Genomic DNA, 20,043 nt, shown 5'->3' with positions numbered 1-20,043 from the left:
TCACCTCTCCCTCTTCTTCATGCCCCACCCATAGTGACACAGCTGAGGCCAGCCTGCTCTCAGATCTGCAACCTCTTCTTTCCGTCGGACCCCTCTGCCTCTCGTCTGGAGCCCCTGCTCAACAGCGACTTCCACCGACTCCCGCCCTCCGCCGTGCCCCGCTACCAGCGCTACCCCCTGGGAGATAGCCGCTCAGCGCTCATCGGTGAGTGAGAAATCATCATCATCATCATCCACCGTCATCCACCATCATGGGGAACACCCCCGCTGCTCTGAATTATTAATTTAGCTTCACTGGTCCTGGACTAACATTCTCTCAAATCTAATTTCACTTTTTTTTGTTCCATCTGCTCTGTGTGTGATTGAATTGAGTTAATAATGACTTGCCCTGGTGTGGGAATCTGAAATGTTTCACTTACCACTTTGTGTCCCAGGCTGTGAGAAATAGTGTGGTTTATCTCAAATAACAAGCACACAAATAAGAAGTGTGACTCTCACACACACACACACCCACACACACATCTGTTACCTGTGAAAGGTATGTGCTGACGTGAGAGCACACACATGCACACACACACAGACACACACACACAAAGGCACAAACACCCTCGGTAGACACAGGGTGGTGGTGGGGTGTTGGTGTACTGGGGATGCTTGTCGGGGGTTTCTCCGCTCCCTAACGAGGTTGTTATTTATTTTCAGGACATTTTTCCCTCCTTTTGGGACGTCGCCACACAGTTGAATTTTTTTTTTTTTGTGATTGCTGCTGCTTTTATAGCCACAGCTCACACACACACACACACACTAGCTGGTGTTGTGGTGTTTTGAAGCTAGGCGTTTAAGAAAGTAACACACACACACTAGCTGGTGGTGTGGTGTTTGAAGCTATGCGTTTAGGAAAGTAACAAAGTCCACTGAGCCTGCAGAACAGAGGGTGAGCAGCTCAGCAAGACCCCGAGAGATTTACCAGGGAACAGATTTCATTCTCTGTTTGCTATCAGTGATTGAAACCCCCACCAATGAAGCGTATGGTTTTATTCCAAGCTGCCATCGCATCTGAAAGCCTTCTCCTCATTAAAAAACAGAGTGTGATGTCTTAGCAACATTTGGGAGCGGAAGAAAGTAAAGAGTGAGTGATGGAGAGAGAGGGGAAGTGGAGCGAGAGGGAGGGACGGTATGAGATGGAAAGTTAGAGAGCGAGGGAAAGGACTGAGATGGAGAGACACAGAGAGAGAGCGAGAGAGAGAGAAAAAGTGAAGAGAGAGAGGGGAAAAGAGAGAATGTGTGTGAAGGAGAGAGGGGAGGGAAAAGAGGAGGAAAATCACAGGCTGCCAGCAGAGTGTTTGTCTGAGTTTTAATTATGTGAGTTAAGTCACACTCCACCAATCATGGGTAAAAACACATCACAATATTATGGAAGTGAGAAGCAACGACAGGTGCACACCCACATGTACACATGGCAACACACACACACAAACACACACACACACACACAAACGCACACATGTACCCATACACAAGCCCATCCATGCATACACACACACACCAAATCCTCAGACAGTTATTTTGCAGTGCTGCAATTAATAGTTGGATCCCCAGCTCATAGACATGCACTGAGGGAGCTTCTCCATACCTCCAGCCTCTCAATCATCCCAGCCATTCTAGACCTACCTCCCTGGGCCTCCTGTGGTGAATGCATCTGAAACAGCAGTCTGCCCCCCCTACCCATTATGAAGGCTTGTGTTTCTACAGCATATAGATTCTTCACAGGGTGGGAGGCCAACCATTTCTCCAGCTCCTGGGCACATTACACTGTGTTGAAACTTCCATCGCTCAGATGCTTTTCTGCAGTGCGTTCTTCTTGACTTTTGTGCCAGTGCTGGTGTTGCTTAGGATATTGTGTTCTTCTTGACTTTTGTGCCGGTGCTGGTGTTGTTTAGGATGTTGTGTTATTGTTGCTCTGCTGCCAAGTGTTTTGAATTCTGCAGCCGTTACCTGAAGTCTTTTATTGTAGTGCACACTCTGTCTCCCACTCTGTGTCTCACATTCTCTCTGTCTGTGCCACACACTCTCTGTCTGTATCCCACTCTCTCTGTCTGAACCCCCCACTCTCTCTGTCTGTGCCCCACTCTCTCTCTGTCTGTGCCCCACTCTCTCTCTGTCTGTGCCCCACTCTCTCTCTGTCTGTGCCCCACTGTGAGGGACCGGACGGTCACCCCACGTTGTTTGGGGATGTGGCGACTGGACTGGGTGGTGAAGTGCAAAAGAACAGTGCAGCAGATGGTGGTTTCATATACAAATATATATACACATTTATTAACACGGGGACTCACCCCTACAGTGCCATCAAATTAAACAAAACAAGATCACTCAGGCCGTACTCACTGGGACTCCAGTGCCTGGCACCCTGGGCACCTGCTTGGCCGATTAGGCCCAAATAATGGCACCTTCTCTCAAGGCCACAAGCCAGGCCCCAAACTAGGCCCAGGCACTCAGCCTGCAGCCAAGTACATAGCTAGCCCTTGAAACTAAATCCTTACATACACTAAGCAGAAAACACAAGGCACACAAACATGCTACAGAGACAAGGAACACAGAAAAGGCACACAGAACAAGGCATACAAAACAAGGGAACAAAACAAAGCTAAAAGTGTCCACATATCTAGACACGTACTGACTTCACCTCACACCGGTAAACAGGGAAAGCAGTACACCCGTTCCTCCCCCAAAGTTCTGCAGCTGTGCTGTTGAATGCCTTTCTGGACAAAGTCTCTCCCAGCCAACCTCCCTCTTGAGAATGAGGCACCCTTTAAATAGGGCACAGCAAAGTTAGCTTCATTAGCTCCAACATTGGAATCAGGTGCGCCATCCCCAACCATTATGGGGGTGGAGTCCAAAAGTCTTAAAGGGCACCATCCCTTTTTGCCATGGTGAGGAGGGGGAGAATTCACCTTCACATTTCCTTCCCCTTCTGGAGTCACGCCACCAGGTGGCGGGACAAGCCGGCCACACTGCTCTGCGCCGCTGCGGGATGGATCCTCCTCCAGGGCTGTTGTTGGCTGGCCACAGGTAGGCCATCTCCTGCCGGTGCTGGTCTTGTGCTCCCCCTCTCGGTCAGCGTCACATCCCACCACTGCCACCAAATGTGAGGGACCGACCGGTCACCCCATGTTATTTGGGATTGTGGCGACTGGACTTTGTGGTGTAGTGGGGAAAGAAGGGCAGGAGATGGTGGTGTTTCCGTAAAAAAAAAATGATTTATTAACAAGGGCTCTATAGCACCCCAACACATGTGATAAATGAAATAAAATAAATCAAAAACAAACATACCGGCCGTACTCACAGGCACTTCAGTCCTCTGCACCCTGGGCACTTGCCTGTCCTACTTAGGCCCAAATCACAGGCACCTGTTCGGCCCAAGCCAGGCCCCAAACCTAGGCACAGAGACTAACCTTTAGCTAAGTACATATACTGGCCGTATAGCAAACACACACACACACACACACACACACACACACACACACACACACACACACACACACACACACACACACACACGGCACAAAGACAAGGCACACAAAACAAGGCAAACGGTGTCCACACACCTTGACCCAAAACACTTCTCCTCACATCAGGGAAGTGTTTTACCTTCTTGCCTCAACACGTTCTCTTTGGTGCTCTTTGCTGCCTCTGTCCATTTGTCTCTCTCAGCCAGTCCTTCCCTCATGAAAATGAGGCACCTGTTAAATAGGGCACAACCATAGATATCTTAGATAAAGGCTAGATGGATTATGGCGGACTCTTGAATGTCCGCACAGGAGGCCATTTTGAGGACAGTATGCTTCCGGTAGGGATCAGTGGTACGTTAGGTAACGTCAGTGATCTTCACAATCGTTTACACTCTTATCTCGCGGAAATTTTGACGGATTTACATATGACTTGATTTACAATCGTCATTACCTTGGTAATAATTCTGGATGCTTGAACATGTTGAAATGTGCAGCTTAATTGTGTATCACGGCTATTGTGTATCAGTCATTTTACATCAATTGGCGAGTAATTGTTCTTTCTTTTCAATATAACTTAAGTTGCACATAATAAAACTGAAGTTGCACATGATTTCCAATTGGGTTGGTTTGTTAAACATCTTACATTATGATTTCGACAGGAAATTGCTGACTATTGCCAATGAAGATGCCAGAATTTTGTGCAACCTGCTCTATTGAACACTCCCTTGAAACGAGACCTGTCAGAGACCTGTCAATGTTATTTTCATATGAAAACCCATGTTTATAATTCTTCATAAGTATGTAGTGCCATAAGAAATATCTTACGTTTATAACAAACCAACCTGTTTGAAAATCGGTTGAAAATTGAGCAAGTTCTGGTTATTTAAAAAGTCCACTACCAACACAATGTTAAGGGGAGTGAGCTATACTGTCCTCAAAATGGCCGAAATGTGCGGACATTCGACTCCGTCGGCCAGAAACGCAGGCAGGATATCTAGCCTTTATTATATATATCTATGGGCACAACCGCTTTGGCTTAATTAGGTCCACCATTGGCTTCAGGTGAGCCCAGCCACAACCATTATGGGGGTGGAGTCGAAAAGTCTTAAAGGGCACCATCCCTTTTTGCCACAGTGAGGAGGGGGAGAATTCACCTTCTCACACCTACACTCTCTCTGTCTGTGACCCACTCTCTCTCTGTCTGTGCCCTACACTCTCTCTGTCTGTGACCCACTCTCTCTGTCTGTGCCCCACTCTCTCTGTCTGTGACCCACTCTCTCTCTGTCTGTGCCCCACTCTCTCTGTCTGTGCCCCACTCTCTCTGTCTGTGACCCACTCTCTCTCTGTCTGTGCCCACTCTCTCTGTCTGTGCCCACTCTCTCTCTCTGTGCCCACTCTCTCTGTCTGTGCCCCACTCTCTCTGTCTGTGCCCACTCTCTCTCTGTCTGTGACCAACACTGCCTGCTATTTTTTAGTCACTGTTTTCGCTCTTTGTTTTGTCTCTCTTTGTTTCTCTTATCATACTGTATGTTACATTACCTTTCTCACTTTCTATTTCCTCTTGTCTCTCTTGCCATCCGTATCTCTATCTTCCCGCCTGTATACCTCTCTTTCCCTCTCTCTCTCTCTCCATCTCTCTCTTTCTCTCTCTAACCATTTTTATCTATGTCTGTCTTCTTGTCTCTCTGTCTCTCTTTCTCTCTGTCTGTTTCTCTTACAATCCATATCTCTACCTTCCAGTCTGTTTCTCTCACACAAACACACCTGCCATCTGGATCTCTAGCTTCTCTAGTCTATCCATCTTTCTCTCTATTTCTATACATATATATATATATATTTAAAGTGTGTGTGTGTGTGTGTGCGTATGTGTGTGTTTCTCATACTACTCTTTCTTCAGAGATTTGTGTGTTTTCTCAGGCAGAGTACGCTGTCTGTGCACATGTGTGCATCTGTGTGTTTGTTTGTGTTTGTGTGTATGTACGTGTGTGCATGTGTGTGTGCGTGCATGTGTGTGTGTGTGTACATGTATGTCTTTGTGTTTTTCTTCATTCAGTGTATTTGTTAATTTGAAATATGTGATTTCTCCATTATCCATATAAAAAGCACAACCCCATGAAAAAGCATGGATATCAATACTTGTTTTCAGCTGAAACCCAAAGCTCTAATGTCAATGTTTACAGATGCAATCCCACCCCCATTGTCTCTGTTGGTGTAGTGCACTCAGCCAGGCTGCGTGAGTGAATAGGCATCTTACACATGTCACCACAGGCTTCATCAAAACATCATCAAAATAATTACCTGCCTACACAAACAAATACTGTGGCTCAGAGGGAAAGCAGTAATCCTCAGAAAAGAAACAGTCTCCGATGAACGCTTGTTTTTTCTGAGCTCCTTCTGGGTCCCTGGATTACCCATCGCTGATTCAGGATGATGCGCTTTCAAAGTGGGCTGGCATTTGTATTCCACTGAAGGCTCCTGCTCTCACAAACCTGGGGGGGGGGGGGGGGGGGGGGGGGGTCAGCGCTGGGGTGTATCCTCTCTCTCGCTCTCTCTCCTGTGATTTGGTAGTCCACGGGCAAAGGTCAGGTGTGACCAGAGTAAGGGCTAAATGCTCACACACATTACTAGAAGTGCATGTAGAGTGTGAGCCTTGTGAATTCACATGATCCGTCCTCATGGTAGGGGTGAAGGGGGCAGATGCAGTCCGTACCTCAGGTAAAAGGTACAAAAGGTTGCTAGAGGGCTAAAAGGCTGTAGTGCACTGGGCTGTTTATTTAGCTATTTCTATGTTTCCATATTACCAGAACCCTCCAATGTCTCCCTCTCCCTTAGCAGAGCCTGAGGAGAAATTGGTTTAGAGGAGGAATTTTGGGGGGGTGGGGGGGGGGGGAGAGGGGTGGCAGCGCCCAGGCGGCAGCCTGACACCAGCCCACTGCATGCCAACAGAGGAGAGAGGGACACGCTGAGTAAAGGCAGACCTGCCACTAAGAGGGGGAGAGAGAGAGAGAGGAAGGAGGGAGTGGGAAATGATGAGTGCACTTTGTCCCAGCAATCAAGCCTCCACTGGCCCCATGCAGGCAGGCTGTGGGCACTGTGGGCTAGGGCCAGCCCACACCAATCCTACACAGGCCCGGTGTGGGCACTGTGGGCTAGGGCCAGCCCACACCAATCCTACACAGGCCCGGTGTGGGCACTGTGGGCTAGGGCCAGCCCACACCAATCCTACACAGGCCCGGTGTGGGCACTGTGGGCTAGGGCCAGCCCACACCAATCCTACACAGGCCCGGTTTGGGCTTGCCCAAGCGGGGCCCGCAGCTTTGGGTTCACTGCGGGCTGTCACCGGATAGCCCAACAAAAGATTCTAAAGTCTAAGCTGCCCAGAAAACCCATGCTGGGCCTGTGCGGGCTGCCACCTATGGTCCCCCTTAGGGCTGGCACAAGGGCCCTTTGAGGTCTGCCCACGCAGGGCCCTTTGAGGGCTGCCCGCACAGTGCCCTTTGAGGGCTACCCACACAGGGCCCTTTGAGGGCTGCCCACACAGGGCCCTTTGAGGCCTGCCCACACAGGGCCCTTTGAGGGCTGCCCGCACAGGGCCCTTTGAGGCCTGCCTACACAGGGCCTTTGAGGGTTGCCCACACAGGGCCCTTTGAGGCCTGCCTACACAGGGCCTTTGAGGGCTGCCTACACAGGGCTTTTGAGAGCAGCCCTAACATGGCCTTTGAGGGCAGCCCTAACATGGCCCACAGCAAGCAAGCCTCCACATGCCCTGTACGGGCCCCCCTTAGAGTGGCCCAAGGGCCCTTTGAGGGCTGCCCACGCAGGCCCCTGAGCTTTTGCTCATTGGCAAAATGCTGGCCCCACAGTGCTGGCCCTGCATAACATAGCCCACAGGAGCCCTCACTAAGCTGCCCAGAAAACCCATGTTGGGCCTGTGCAGGCTGCCACATTCGGGCCCAGTGTAGCTTTTCGACCTTGGAGTTTGGTTTGACAAAGCTCAATCATAACAATAATTCATTTTTTTATAGCGCTTTTCTGAATACACAAAGACGCATGGTTTTAAAACCCATTAAAATGCATTTCTGAAAACAACTTTGTTGTTAATGAATAGATAGATAGATACTTTATTAATCCGAGAATAAACAAACTTCATTAAGACAAATGGAAATGTGGTGCAAGGTTGTAACACAGCAAAAGAGAAGTTTATTTGAAATAAACTAACATACATGTACAGCAAATGGAGGGAGACGGAATACAGTATACCAAGCTTTGATGGCTTAAAATCAAGTTAATCAAAAATGTCAGTGAAAGTCACTTTTATGGCAGAGGTGGTGTAGACACACACACTCTGAAATCCACCTCTGCATTTGACCCATCCAGGGTAGTGACACACACACAGCACCCAGTGGAGAGCAGGGCTCTACCACTTCCCACATTTTTCCTATTGGTCGGGGATTGAACCGGCTACCTTCCGGTTTCCAGCCTGAACCTTAACCAGTTACCAAAGAATGCTGAATAACTGTGCCAAGAAATCGCCTGGTAGCAACCTGGGTGTTGTTGTTCCAAGGTAAATGGTCTAACAGGAACGAAAAGAGGCCATTTTAGAACTGATTATATGAAGTTGGAGCACCGTGAAGGAGAAGTCTCAGCAAACATTTCGACAGAGAGAAAGAAACAAGGTAGTGAAAGAAAAAGAAGAAGAAAGAAGAAAGAAGCAAACCAAAGAAAGAACAAAAGAAGCCACTGGTACAGTAACTTATTGAGTGTTTTATTGCGATGATTATTACAGTGCATGAAATGCCCTGTATTGTTATTCCTAGGCTTCTTCTTCTTCTTCTTCTTCTTCTTATTCTTGTTACCTTTTTCTGCGATTAATTCAGCCCGAACCGCTTAACGTAGAAACTTCATTCAAACTTTGTCGCGTAGGTCTTGTAAAGGACACTTATGCTATGTATTTTGCACTTTTCTAAACTTTATACTTTTTAAGATATTAAATAAAAACTAATCTAAATTTTCCCATTGACTTACATTGGGCCATTATGACATCATAATAGGGTCTTTAAACTGGCTTGCACCTGTGCTTCACTGACAGCTGCACCAAATCAAAGGAACCTCTTCTCTGTCCCTCTCAATTTAACTGTAACTAGGAACATTAAGACACCTTCCATTCTCTACTTTTTTTTTCTCTCCATCTTTCTCTCTATCCCTCTCAGTCTACTTTCTCTCACACTCAATCTCTCTTCTTCACTCCATTTTTATCTCCTTTTTTCAATATTTTCACTCTCTTTTTCTCTTCCACTCTTCTTTCCTTTCTTCTTTCCTTCTTCCACTCTTCTTTCCTTTCTTCTTTCCTTCTTCAACTATTATTTCCTTCTTTCACTCTTCTTTCCTTTCTTCACTCTTGTTACAGTGCATGAAATGCCCTGTATTGTTATTCCTAGGCTTCTTCTTCTTCTTCTTCTTCTTCTTCTTCTTCTTCTTCTTATTCTTGTTACCTTTTTCTGCAATTAATTCAGCCCGAACCGCTTAACGTAGAAACTTCATTCAAACTTTGTCGCGTAGGTCTTGTAAAGGACACTTATGCTATGTATTTTTCACTTTTCTAAACTTTATACTTTTTAAGTTATTAAAGAAAAACGAATCTAAATGTTCCCATTGACTTACATTGGGCCATTATGACATCATAATAGGGTAATTAAACTGGCTTGCACCTGTGCTTCACTGACACCTGCGGCAAGCCTCCAAGGGTCCTCTTCTCTCTGTACCTCTCCATTCAACTGTATAACTAGGAATATTAATAGACACCTTCCATACTGTACTTTTTTTCTCTCTCTCCTTCTTTCTCTCCATCACTCTCACTCTACTTTCTCTCACACTCCATCTCTCTGCTTCACTCTTTTTTCTCCTTCTTTCAATATTTTCACTCTCTCTTTACTGTCTTTATCCAGAGCCACTCTTGTTCACTCTTCTTTCCTTACTTTGTTTCTTCCTCTCTTCTTTCCTTTCTTCTTTCCTTCTTTCTACTCTTCTTTACTTTTTTCTTTCCTTCTTCCACTCTTCTTTCCTTTCTTCTTCCCTTCTTCCACTCTTCTTACCTTTTTCTTTTCTTCTTTCCTTCTTTCACTCTTCTTTCTTTTCTTCTTATCTTCTTCGGCTCTAGGAAAGAAGAAAGGAAAGAAGAGTGAAGAAAGAGAAGAAGAGTGGAAGAAGGGATTCTTCCACTCTTCTTCTCTTTCTTCACTCTTCTTTCCTTTCTTCTTTCCTTCTTCCACTCTAATTTCCTTTCTTCACTCTTCTTTCCTTTCTTTTTCCCTTCTTCCACTCTTCTTTCTTTCTTCCACTCTTCTTTCCTTTCTTCACTCTTATTTCCTTTCTTCTTCTCTTTCTTCACTCTTCTTTCCTTTCTTCTTTCCTTCTTCCACTCTAATTTCCTTTCTTCACTCTTCTTTCCTTTCTTCTTCCCTTCTTCCACTCTTCTTTCTTTCTTCCACTCTTCTTTCCTTTCTTCTTCTCTTTCTTCACTCTTCTTTCCTTTCTTCTTTCCTTCTTCCACTCTAATTTCCTTTCTTCTTCCCTTCTTCCACTCTTCTTTCTTTCTTCCACTCTTCTTTCCTTTCTTCACTCTTCTTTCCTTTCTTCTTTCCTTCTTCCACTCTTCTTTCCTTCTTTTACTGTTCTTTCCTTTCTTCCTTCCTTCTTTCACTTTTCTTTTCTTTTATTCGTTCTTTCTTAACTTTTGCATTTCATGCACTGGTATTTCCTTCAGGAAATGCATTTTCTAGTTTGCTGTTGGTAGTTGATTGTTGATGATGGTAGTATTAATTGTTTGATTTTTGTAATGATACCAACCAAGCAGCATAAAGCATACAGGCAGCATGCATATCAGTTTGCTGCATGCATATGAGTTTGTTTTTGTGTTTTTGTGTATTTTGGTGATTATAAATTGAACAATGACGTTTGAAGTTGTTTTCTTAAACACCTATGTTGCATACTGTCACTCTGTCATTAGTTAGTTATTGTCATCAAAACTAACTTTGTTGGGGGACACAATACCCAGGTTGTTACCAGGCGAATTTTAGGCACAGTCATTGGGCATTCTTTGGCCGTTTTGATGAACTGGAATGGAACCCATGACAAAAGGGCATTTCAGAACTTGGTGTTAAGGAGCGTTGTAACAGGTAACTTACATTTATAGTATTACAAATATTAAATGTTAAACATTAAATATAAAAAGACACCATTTGACCTGGTTAACATGGTTGTTGGATATGAGCCTATTTGCTTTTTGCTTTGCAGAAGCTTAGAAAATGTTGCCCTCAACCCAGTCCAAAAATGTCTGAAATTGAGGAAGAAATAAAGGCCTGGCTGCGGAACTCACGCAACAGAGGGGGAGGACGGAAGGAGCGTTTTCAACTACAGTTAACAAGGGGGGGAGAGGATTAGCACACACACACACACACACACACACTTCTATTTAATAAAGTCTTTCATTTGAATTCCTTTTGGCTATTGTACATTTCTGCCTAGTTATGATGTGAAAGTGAAGTGAAAGTCCTCTCTATGGCAGAGGTGGTGTAGACACACACTCTGAAATCCACCTCTGCATTTAACCCATCCAGTGAAGTGACACACACACAGTGAAGTGATGTTTCACACTAACCACGGAGCAGTGGGCTGCCATTGGCGGCGCCCGGGGAGCAGTGATCGGGGTTAGGTGCCTTGCTCAATGTGGGCATGGGAGAGCAGTGCTCTACCACTTCCCCCGCCCACATTTTTCCTACTGGTCGGGGATCGAACCTGCCACCTTCCGGTCACCAACAGGAAACCCTAACCAGTAGGCCACGGCTGCCCCATTTAGATTTGCAACACAACATGTTGTACTATTATATATAAATATATTCAATAAATAAATTAGCAAAAAATTAGTGCAGGCTCTGTGTGGGCCTAGTGAGGGCTCCTGTGGGCTATGTTAGGGCTGCCCACGAAGGGCCAGCACGGCAAAAGCTTGGGGGCCCTGCGTGGGCAGCCCTGAAAGGGCCCTTGTGCCAGCCCTAAGGGGGCCCGTACAGGGTCTGTGGAGGCTTGCTTGCTGTGGGCTATGTTAGGGCTGCCCATGCAGGGCCAGCGCTGAGGGGCCTGCATTTTGCCCATGACCAAAAGCTTGGGGGCCCTGTGTGGGCAGCCCTCAAACGGCCCTTGTGCCAGCCCTAAGGGGGCCCGTACAGGGCCTGTGGAGGCTTGCTGTGGGCTATGTTAGGGCTGCCCACGCAGGGCCAGCATCGAGGGGCCAGCATTTTGCCAATGAGCAAAAGCTCAGGGGCCCTGCATGGGCAGCCCTCAAAGGGCCCTTGTGCCGGCCCTAAGGGGGCCCGTACAGGGCCTGTGGAGGCTTGCTTGCTGGGTTTCATCCACTCCAAAGGCTTGGGAAGATGCAACTCAAAGTGCTTGTGCAGAGTCTTACAGAAGGTGAACCCATCTCTGCCATACACACTCCTAGGTTACACACACACACACACACACAAACACACACACACACACACACAGACGCATATAAACATGCGCACACTCACATGTACACACACAAACACACCAGCACTCATGTACAAGTAAACACACACACACACACAGATATTCAGCACCCACATTCATATCCCAGGTGGAGAGCATATTGTAAGATAGGTGGCAGTACAAATGTAGGTGCTTTTCTTAAGGACCACAGCAGATAGGGGGGAGCCGTTTAGCGTTCCCCCATCACCTCTCTTTTCACATTGCTCCATCCTCACCCACTCATCTCTCTCTCTCTCTCTCTCTCTCTCTTCATCTGTTTCGAGTAGTCCCCCGTCCCCTCTTGCTCCCGCCATCATCCCTGGTAATCAAACTGAGGTCCTTGTCCACGCTTCCTGCTGCCTCTCATCTTAATGGCCCAATGCCAGGCCACTCACGCGTCCAGCCTTCAGGAGCCGACCAGGCCCATTGTTGAAGAGGCATCAAGCAGGACAAGACATGCCAGCCATCTGCAGAGGCTGGATTTAGGAGCAGCAGTTAACACACATGTATGCACACACACGTGTGCACACTCAGGCATGCACACACACAGAAACACACACAGAAACACACACACACACACACACACACACACACACTTGCACAGGCATTCACATGCACAGATCCCCCATTGAGCCCATAACGTGTCTGGGTGTAATGGGCTGTATTGTGGACAAACCTCTGATGGAAAGAAATCAGATTCAATTTGGTTTGGCCAAAAATACCGTCTAGGGTCTAAAGGACTGGTCCTCATCACTGCCCTGCTGACATGCGCTCAGTCAGGCAAATCATAATGGGCACTGCCAATATATGTGGTCTGCAGAGCGTGTATGTGAACAGCATCATTGTGTTTGATGTGGTGCTTCAATCAAGGTGCTCCAAGTAAGTATTTGTGTGTGTGTGTGTGTGTGTGTGTGTGTGTGTGTGTGTACGTGCGTTCGTGCGTGAAGCGTGGCTGAATTATTTAGAGGTCGTAGTGATTTAGCGCCTTCACCAACCAGAGTTGGTCGGCATAGAGAGGGAGATGAATATGATAACGACGAGGGTGACACTAGGCAGTTGGCCCAAGGGAGCGGCAGTTGGCGGTTATCTGGGAGAGGCTCTGCGCCAATCTGCTCCACTCTGTGTCTGACTTCTGCTCGTATCTGCCTTCCTCCGCCTGACCCGCGGACTCAGGACCAGGGCTTAGCTATTGTCTTAGCCGGGAGAGCTGATAGGTCCGCCATCTTCAGAGCCATTTGAACCATTCTGAGCTGAAGTCTCACTGCTGGCAGTCCCGTGACCATCTCTCAGCACACAGGCATGAATCTGGCGGTGGCAGCGCACTCCCAACACACACACACATTAAGATGGCTGGATAAAGAAAGGGATCATGGAAAAGCAGGCTTTGAAATTCAGGTAAAAGGTACAACAGGTTGCCATAGGGCTGAAAGGCTGTAGTGCACTGACCTATTTCTTTAGCTATTTATATGTTTCCATATGGGAAGGAACCATCCCATGTCTGGGCAAAAAGTCCTGGGAAGATGCAAGTGCTTGTGCAGAGTCTGACAGAATTAAACACAGCATTTGGAAAAGAATGTCAAATCAAGCCAAAGTTGAAGGCCTTCTTTGTTGCACTGAAATTGGTATAATCTCCCTCCCCTGATGCTATGTGATTTTAGCCTGTTTAGCTTATCAGATAAACTAACAGCATTTCACATTCCATGAGCACTGGATGTGTTTGAAACAGGCACGCCACTCGTTTATTCTTCTCATCCTACTCAACCATCTCTCTCTTTCTTTCTGCGCTTTCTGCTTCTTTTCCGTTTGTCTCCTCTCTCTTTCTCACTTCCTTCCAGTTCCTCTCATCGTCCATCCCGTCATTCCCTCTCTTTTTCTCTTCCCTTCCCCTCAGCAGACAACATCCGCGCCCATCCAGAGGTGTTCCTGGACGCTAGCAGCGCCCCCCTGCCCTGCTCCCCCCCACCAGACCGAGGCAGCAGGGCAGGAGCAGGCAGTGCCGCAGGAGGAGGAGGAGGAGGAGGAGGAGCAGGCAGTGCCGCAGGAGGAGGAGGAGGAGGAGGAGAAGGAGGAGGAGGACCGGGTGGAGGTGAGGTCCGGCAATCCAGCCTGACGAGTGTGGACAGCGAGGACATCTGGCATCTGAGCAGCACCGTGGCTACCAGTGAGTGTTGAACTGAGTGTTGAGTGTGAGCCCTTCCCTCTTCCCTCCAGTACACAACTCTACACTACAGCTCTCCAGCAGCAATTACACACTCTGAATCACTATCACTATCACACTATCAATGGCACATTAAGTCAAGTTGTTTAAGGACAAACAGTTGAGATCCTGGGATTCAATGCTGACCTCCTTACTCCCCAAGGAGATACATTCAAAAAGTAATCTAATTTCAAGGTTCACTAACAGAAAATACTAGAGCTCTCCCATGATGCGGTCGTGACTTTCAAGCCAAACGTGAGTTACTCGCAATTACGCAATTACTCCGCCACGCTCTTCCACTATGCGCTGAAGGCAAGGCACTCTATTTCTGGCCCTCTTTTCATAAGAAACCTTCAGCTTTTATTTAGCACACAGTTTTCTCCTTGCTGACCTTGTGTCGTCGCCATGTTTCAAAGAATGTGTGTCAATATTCACAGCGTCACCAAGCCTGAAAGCTGCATCAGAGTGTGGTCTGTGATGTTTGTCTTTGTATAGCAGCGATGGCATTCTCGAGGATAAAGCTCTTTATTCTCTCTCACTTGGCCCGGGCTCTTCTGGATTGGCTGTATCTCACATTCAGAATGTCAGTGAGAAATCACCACGGCGACTGCTTTAAAGGCACTCCGCCTTAACAAGCATCCCCGAGCAGCAGGCGTCTCTCCCTCAGATCAACGTATGTCACAGCGAATTGAAGTGGCGGTCTGCAGCGCTCCTCACACCCTGAGCTCGCAGATGGGTTTTGGTGATGGCAGATCTGTCATAAAGAACTGCCCTGTCACCTCTCATACAGAGTGATGGCGGTGCGGCAAATGGCATGTTTTCTAAAAACCTCCACCGCCTTTGAAAGCGTAGTGTCAACCACGCATTTGTCATTGTGTGCCGTAACTGCCCTGTTGAGCGAATCGCCACAACACTGTCTGTGTGTCACACCCCAATCTGTCTGAGGGCTGGCTGAAATTGATTATTGACCGGCATAATCAATATGCAAATAGCCGAGCGCCCGTAAATGTTTAAATGCTTCATTAAATGACAAATCTGCTAAATCACGTTCATTAGCTTGTATGGGCTTACAAATTTACAGTGCTGAGCAAGCATGTCAAATCCACAGAATGGCCATGACTGCTAGGATGTGTGCAGGAAACAGACTGCAAATCACCGCTAATGAAAGCCAGGAACGGTCAACACACAAACTGAATGCACTCTGCTAATGTCACATCATGCCTCATCATGCAGCATATGTCAATCAAATCAAGAACATTGCATTACATGTATTAAGTAAGTTTCATAGATGCATCACACTGTATAGTGGTGATAGTACTCCTTCATTGATTCTAACAATTATGAATAAAATAATACTGATATACCCTACACTTTCCTCTCATTCACTATTATGAATGTAACTAGTATTCAGTACACAGTACTAGTAAGTATGGAACTATGGCCTTAATTAGCTTTGATAATCAACAGGGGAAGACTGATGCAACAGCAGTGTAGCTACTGTGATATTAATATTACTTTTAAAGGCTCCTTATTGCTAACAGGTTGCCCAGCTTATTAGTGTAACCAGCATGTAGAACAACCTTGAAATGCCTCCGTTCTGGTAGCTTTAATTGTATACATTATAAAACCAAAGCCCCATCTCATCTGCAGTGATTTGGGAATGCATTCTGTGGTGCTCTAGCCTTCTCACTGAAGCAGAAAAAGGACCGTAGGGAAACTGAATGGAAAGGAGGAGGAGGGAGGGAGACAGGACATCCTCTATTGCCTTCCCTTCTCTGTAAAGAGAACACGTAAAGGGAACAAGTAAAGAGAACACGTAAAGGGAACACGTAAAGAGAACACTTAAAGGGAACACGTAAAGAGAACACTTAAAGGGAACACAAAGAGAACACATAAAGGGAACACAAAGAGAACACATAAAGGGAACACAAAGAGAACACATAAAGGGAACACAAAGAGAACACGTAAGGGGAACTGATTTTTCTCTTTTCCTTCTAGCAGACCGTCACAGCCAACCACCGGGTGAATGATGTCATCGCGTCCGAGGACGGGCAGCAGACGCTGGTGGGGCACTTCATGTACGGGCCACTGGACATGGTCACACTGACTGGAGAGAAGGTGGGTGGAGGACATGGTCACACTGACATGAGAGAAGGTGGAGGACATGGCCACACTGACATGAGAGAAGGTGGAGGACATGGTCACACTGACTGGAGAGAAGGTGGGTGGAGGACATGGTCACACTGACATGAGAGAAGGTGGAGGACATGGCCACACTGACATGAGAGAAGGTGGAGGACATGGCCACACTGACATGAGAGAAGGTGGAGGACATGGTCACACTGACCGGAGAGAAGGTGGGTGGAGGACATGGCCACACTGACATGAGAGAAGGTGGAGGACATGGTCACACTGACATGCCAGAAGGTAGGTGGAGGACATGGCCACACTGACATGAGAGAAGGTGGAGGACATGGTCACACTGACATGCCAGAAGGTAGGTGGAGGACATGGTCACACTGACATGCCAGAAGGTGGGTGGAGGACATGGCCACACTGACATGAGAGAAGGTGGGTGGAGGACATGGTCACACTGACATGAGAGAAGGTGAGTGGGGGACATGGTCACACTGACCGGAGAGAAGGTGGGTGGAGGACATGGCCACACTGACATGAGAGAAGGTGAGTGGGGGACACAGTGGAGGAGGAACGTGGGAGGCCTCCAGCGGGTGCACCCGCTCAAGTCTGTCCCCAGGTCCTCCTCCACACACCCTGTCTCTATTTTTAATTCAATAATCCTCCATCTTCTTCCATCCTGCCCATTATTAGAAGGAGAATGAATTCACATTATTAGAAGTCTGCAGCACAGCCACCTGCCAGGCTGCTCTCTGCTTCCCTCCCCTGTGTGTCCATCTTAACGTCTTCAAATCCCTGCTCTTTCTTTCTTTCTTGCCTTCTTTTTTCCTCCCTCTCTCCCCTCTCTTTTTCACTTGGTCTCGCTCACTCTGTTTTTCCTCTCCCCCTCCCTGTCTCTCTCTCTTTAAAAGGTGGATGTCTTTCTGATGACCCAGCCGAAGTCAGGCCGCTGGGTGCACTTTGACACAGAGGTGACCAACAGCAGCGGTCGCATCGCCTACACCGTCCCCAAGCACAAGAGGCTGGCCGTAGGGGTTTACCCCATCAAAATGGTGGTCAAGTGAATCTCGATATCTTGATATCTAGCCTTTCAACTGCTCCATCTCTCTCTCTCTCTCTCTCTCTCTCTCTCTCTCTCTCTCCTTCTCCTCCTCCATCAGGAAACCTCCACAGCTTCCCAGTAATGTAAGCCTTATTTTCCGTAACTATGGTGCTGTGATTACAGTTGCCCTTGAGCAGGTGCAGCAAGTGAAGCCATTTTCTTGGAAATCACTCCACTCAGAATTAGCTACAGTGGGTGTCGCTAGATCTCCCTGTTCACTCTTCACTCTTCACTCTCCCTCTCTCTCTCTCTTTCTCTCACTATCTTTCTCCATCTCACCCGGCTGTGAAGTAAATTGAATACATTGCAATTTGGAGAGTCGTGAGCCTTGGTCGCAACCCTACTCGCCTTTTCTCCTTCTTTCGCACTCTTTCTTACACCTACCCTCTCTCTCTCTCTCTCTATCTACTTCTAGGGGTGACCAGACGAGTGCAGAGGCCTTTCTCACTGTGTTGCCGCGGGGGATGGAGTGTGTGGTGTTCAGCATTGATGGCTCCTTTGCTGCCAGCGTCTCCATCATGGGCAGCGACCCCAAAGTGCGCCCAGGGGCGGTGGATGTTGTTAGGTAACTTACACCTCACCTGTGAACTGATATTTATTGGTGTTGTTGAAGTGTGTGTGTGTGTGTGTGTGTGTAGGTGAGTGTGCATGTTGATGGCTTTTTCAGTGAAGGGAGTAGTTTAACAGAGTAGAATTTTGAAGATATTATGTGAAACAGTATTTCCTTGCAATGTTTCCCGGGGGACTCACATACAAATGCACCAAATCAGTCATACACGGTAACATGGATCAGACTCGCTGCAGTGGTCAGGGAGAGGTTTCTTCCCATTCAGATGCCTCCTTCTGTGAACACATCTCTGGGACTGGCTCCACCATAAGTAGCATGACAGATGAAATCAAAAAGCAGCAGTGCTGAACCACAGGAGCCAAACAGGTTTTCCTTCCCTCCCATGGGCAGGCACTGGCAGGACCTGGGCTTCCTGATCATCTACATCACAGGCAGGCCAGACATGCAGAAGCAGCGCGTGGTCTCCTGGCTCTCTCAGCACAACTTCCCCCAGGGCATGATCTTCTTCTCCGAGGGCCTGGTGCACGACCCCCTGCGGCAGAAAGCTCATGCAGGAGGTGAGCGCCCCCGCGCCGTCTTTCAATGACAAATCTGCACTTGATGAATGTCCTTCTCCCTTTCCTGTCTTTCTCTTTTCTTTTCTTCACAGTTATTTCACCCTCTTACTGTCTTACAGTGTTCTTGCCTCTTTACCCTCTTTGTCTTTCTTCCTTTTGCAAATCATTTCAAACATCTGTGCTTGATAGACTGCCTCTACCATGTTTGTTAAAGACTTTGCACCATCTTGCCACATTAAGATCAACTCAGCCTACGGCTCCATGAAGGACATCTCTCTCTATAACATGCTGGGACTCGTCCCGTCCCAAATTTGCATCGTCGGCAGGCCGTCCAAGAAGTACCAGAACCAGTGCCAGGTATGCAGGCAATCCTGTCACGTCACGTCACGTCTCCAGCTTCACCTCAAGCTGTTTCTCTCTGATTCAATGAATATTGATCCTGTTCCGCTAGACCTACTCACCTCTGTTTCTTTTCTTCTCCCTTTCTCCCTCTATCCATCTCTCCTTCTATCCCTCTACATCATCACTCCACTGCTCTCATGGCATCATCCTCTCATTCGTGGTTTGCATGTGTGTGTGTGTGTGTGTGTGTGTGTGTGTGTGTGTGTGTGTGTGTGTGTGTGTGTGTGTGTGTGTGTGTGTGTGTGTGTGTGTGTGTGTGTGTTGGGGGGGGGTGGTATAGTTTCTGAGCGAGGGGTACGCCGTGCCGGTGCAGTGCAGCTCAGCCATATGCTGGCATCGTGGTTAGTCCCCCGTGCCTCAGCCCCCGCTGCCTCCAGCCCAGAGACCCACTTTGACCTTGAGGACATCGACAGAATCATAATGTCTAACGGAACAACATGTTCATGTAAATCACTGGTGAATGTCAAATGTGGATATTGTTGAAGAGGCTAGAGTGGGGTCAAATGTTTATTTAATGCATCCTCGTCCCATAGTAGGGTTGACTACTGACTTTAAGCTTCTAGCCATGGGCTTTTGCTGCCATCAGAACGTTTCTGATTTATACAAATAATAATGAGTTAAGACTTCAGGATTGGTCTGGTGTGCCCTCAATGTTATTCTACAGTTAGATAGTCAATGAGATCTGAAGATATTTTATACAAGAGCTCATAAAATTCACCAGTATTCCCTTCATCAGCCATGCAGGTAAAGCACATTTGTTGTTGAATTTTTCCGTAGGGCCGTATCAACGCGTGCAGAGCCCAGGTGCCTCTTCTCTACCCTCCACAGCGCAGCAGGCCCACAGTAAGGCCCTCAGGTCTGCCTGTCATACACACACCTCAAACATCTTGCACTTTATATAAGCTTCCTCTAAATACAGAGGCATGCATCCTTGGTAAAAAAATATTTTACTGTGAATAGCTTAGTGAGTAAAAGATCATTACTTTTGATTTATTTTACAGTTTAAAAAAGGAAAAGGGCCTGAGGCA

The 20,043-nt window shown here is 47.3% G+C and overlaps 1 protein-coding gene across 1 annotated transcript in view; it reads left to right on the top strand.

Moving 5' to 3' along the window:
* LOC308370422 (membrane-associated phosphatidylinositol transfer protein 3-like) overlaps positions 1-19,361 on the top strand; it is a gene marked incomplete at both ends in the record, with an annotated part of 47,961 nt that extends 28,600 nt beyond the window's left edge. The window contains 8 exon segments of the mRNA XM_080845074.1: positions 35-205; positions 13,945-14,033; positions 16,249-16,368; positions 17,298-17,446; positions 17,904-18,053; positions 18,447-18,613; positions 18,828-18,970; positions 19,296-19,361. Coding sequence (XP_080701200.1) covers positions 35-205; positions 13,945-14,033; positions 16,249-16,368; positions 17,298-17,446; positions 17,904-18,053; positions 18,447-18,613; positions 18,828-18,970; positions 19,296-19,361 — 1,055 coding nt within the window.
* Between the last annotated feature and the right edge of the window lie 682 nt (positions 19,362-20,043).

This window comes from Sprattus sprattus (genome assembly GCF_963457725.1).
Source record: "Sprattus sprattus genome assembly, chromosome: 9".
NCBI lineage: Eukaryota > Metazoa > Chordata > Actinopteri > Clupeiformes > Clupeidae > Sprattus > Sprattus sprattus.
This window is presented reverse-complemented; position numbering and strand designations above follow the sequence as displayed.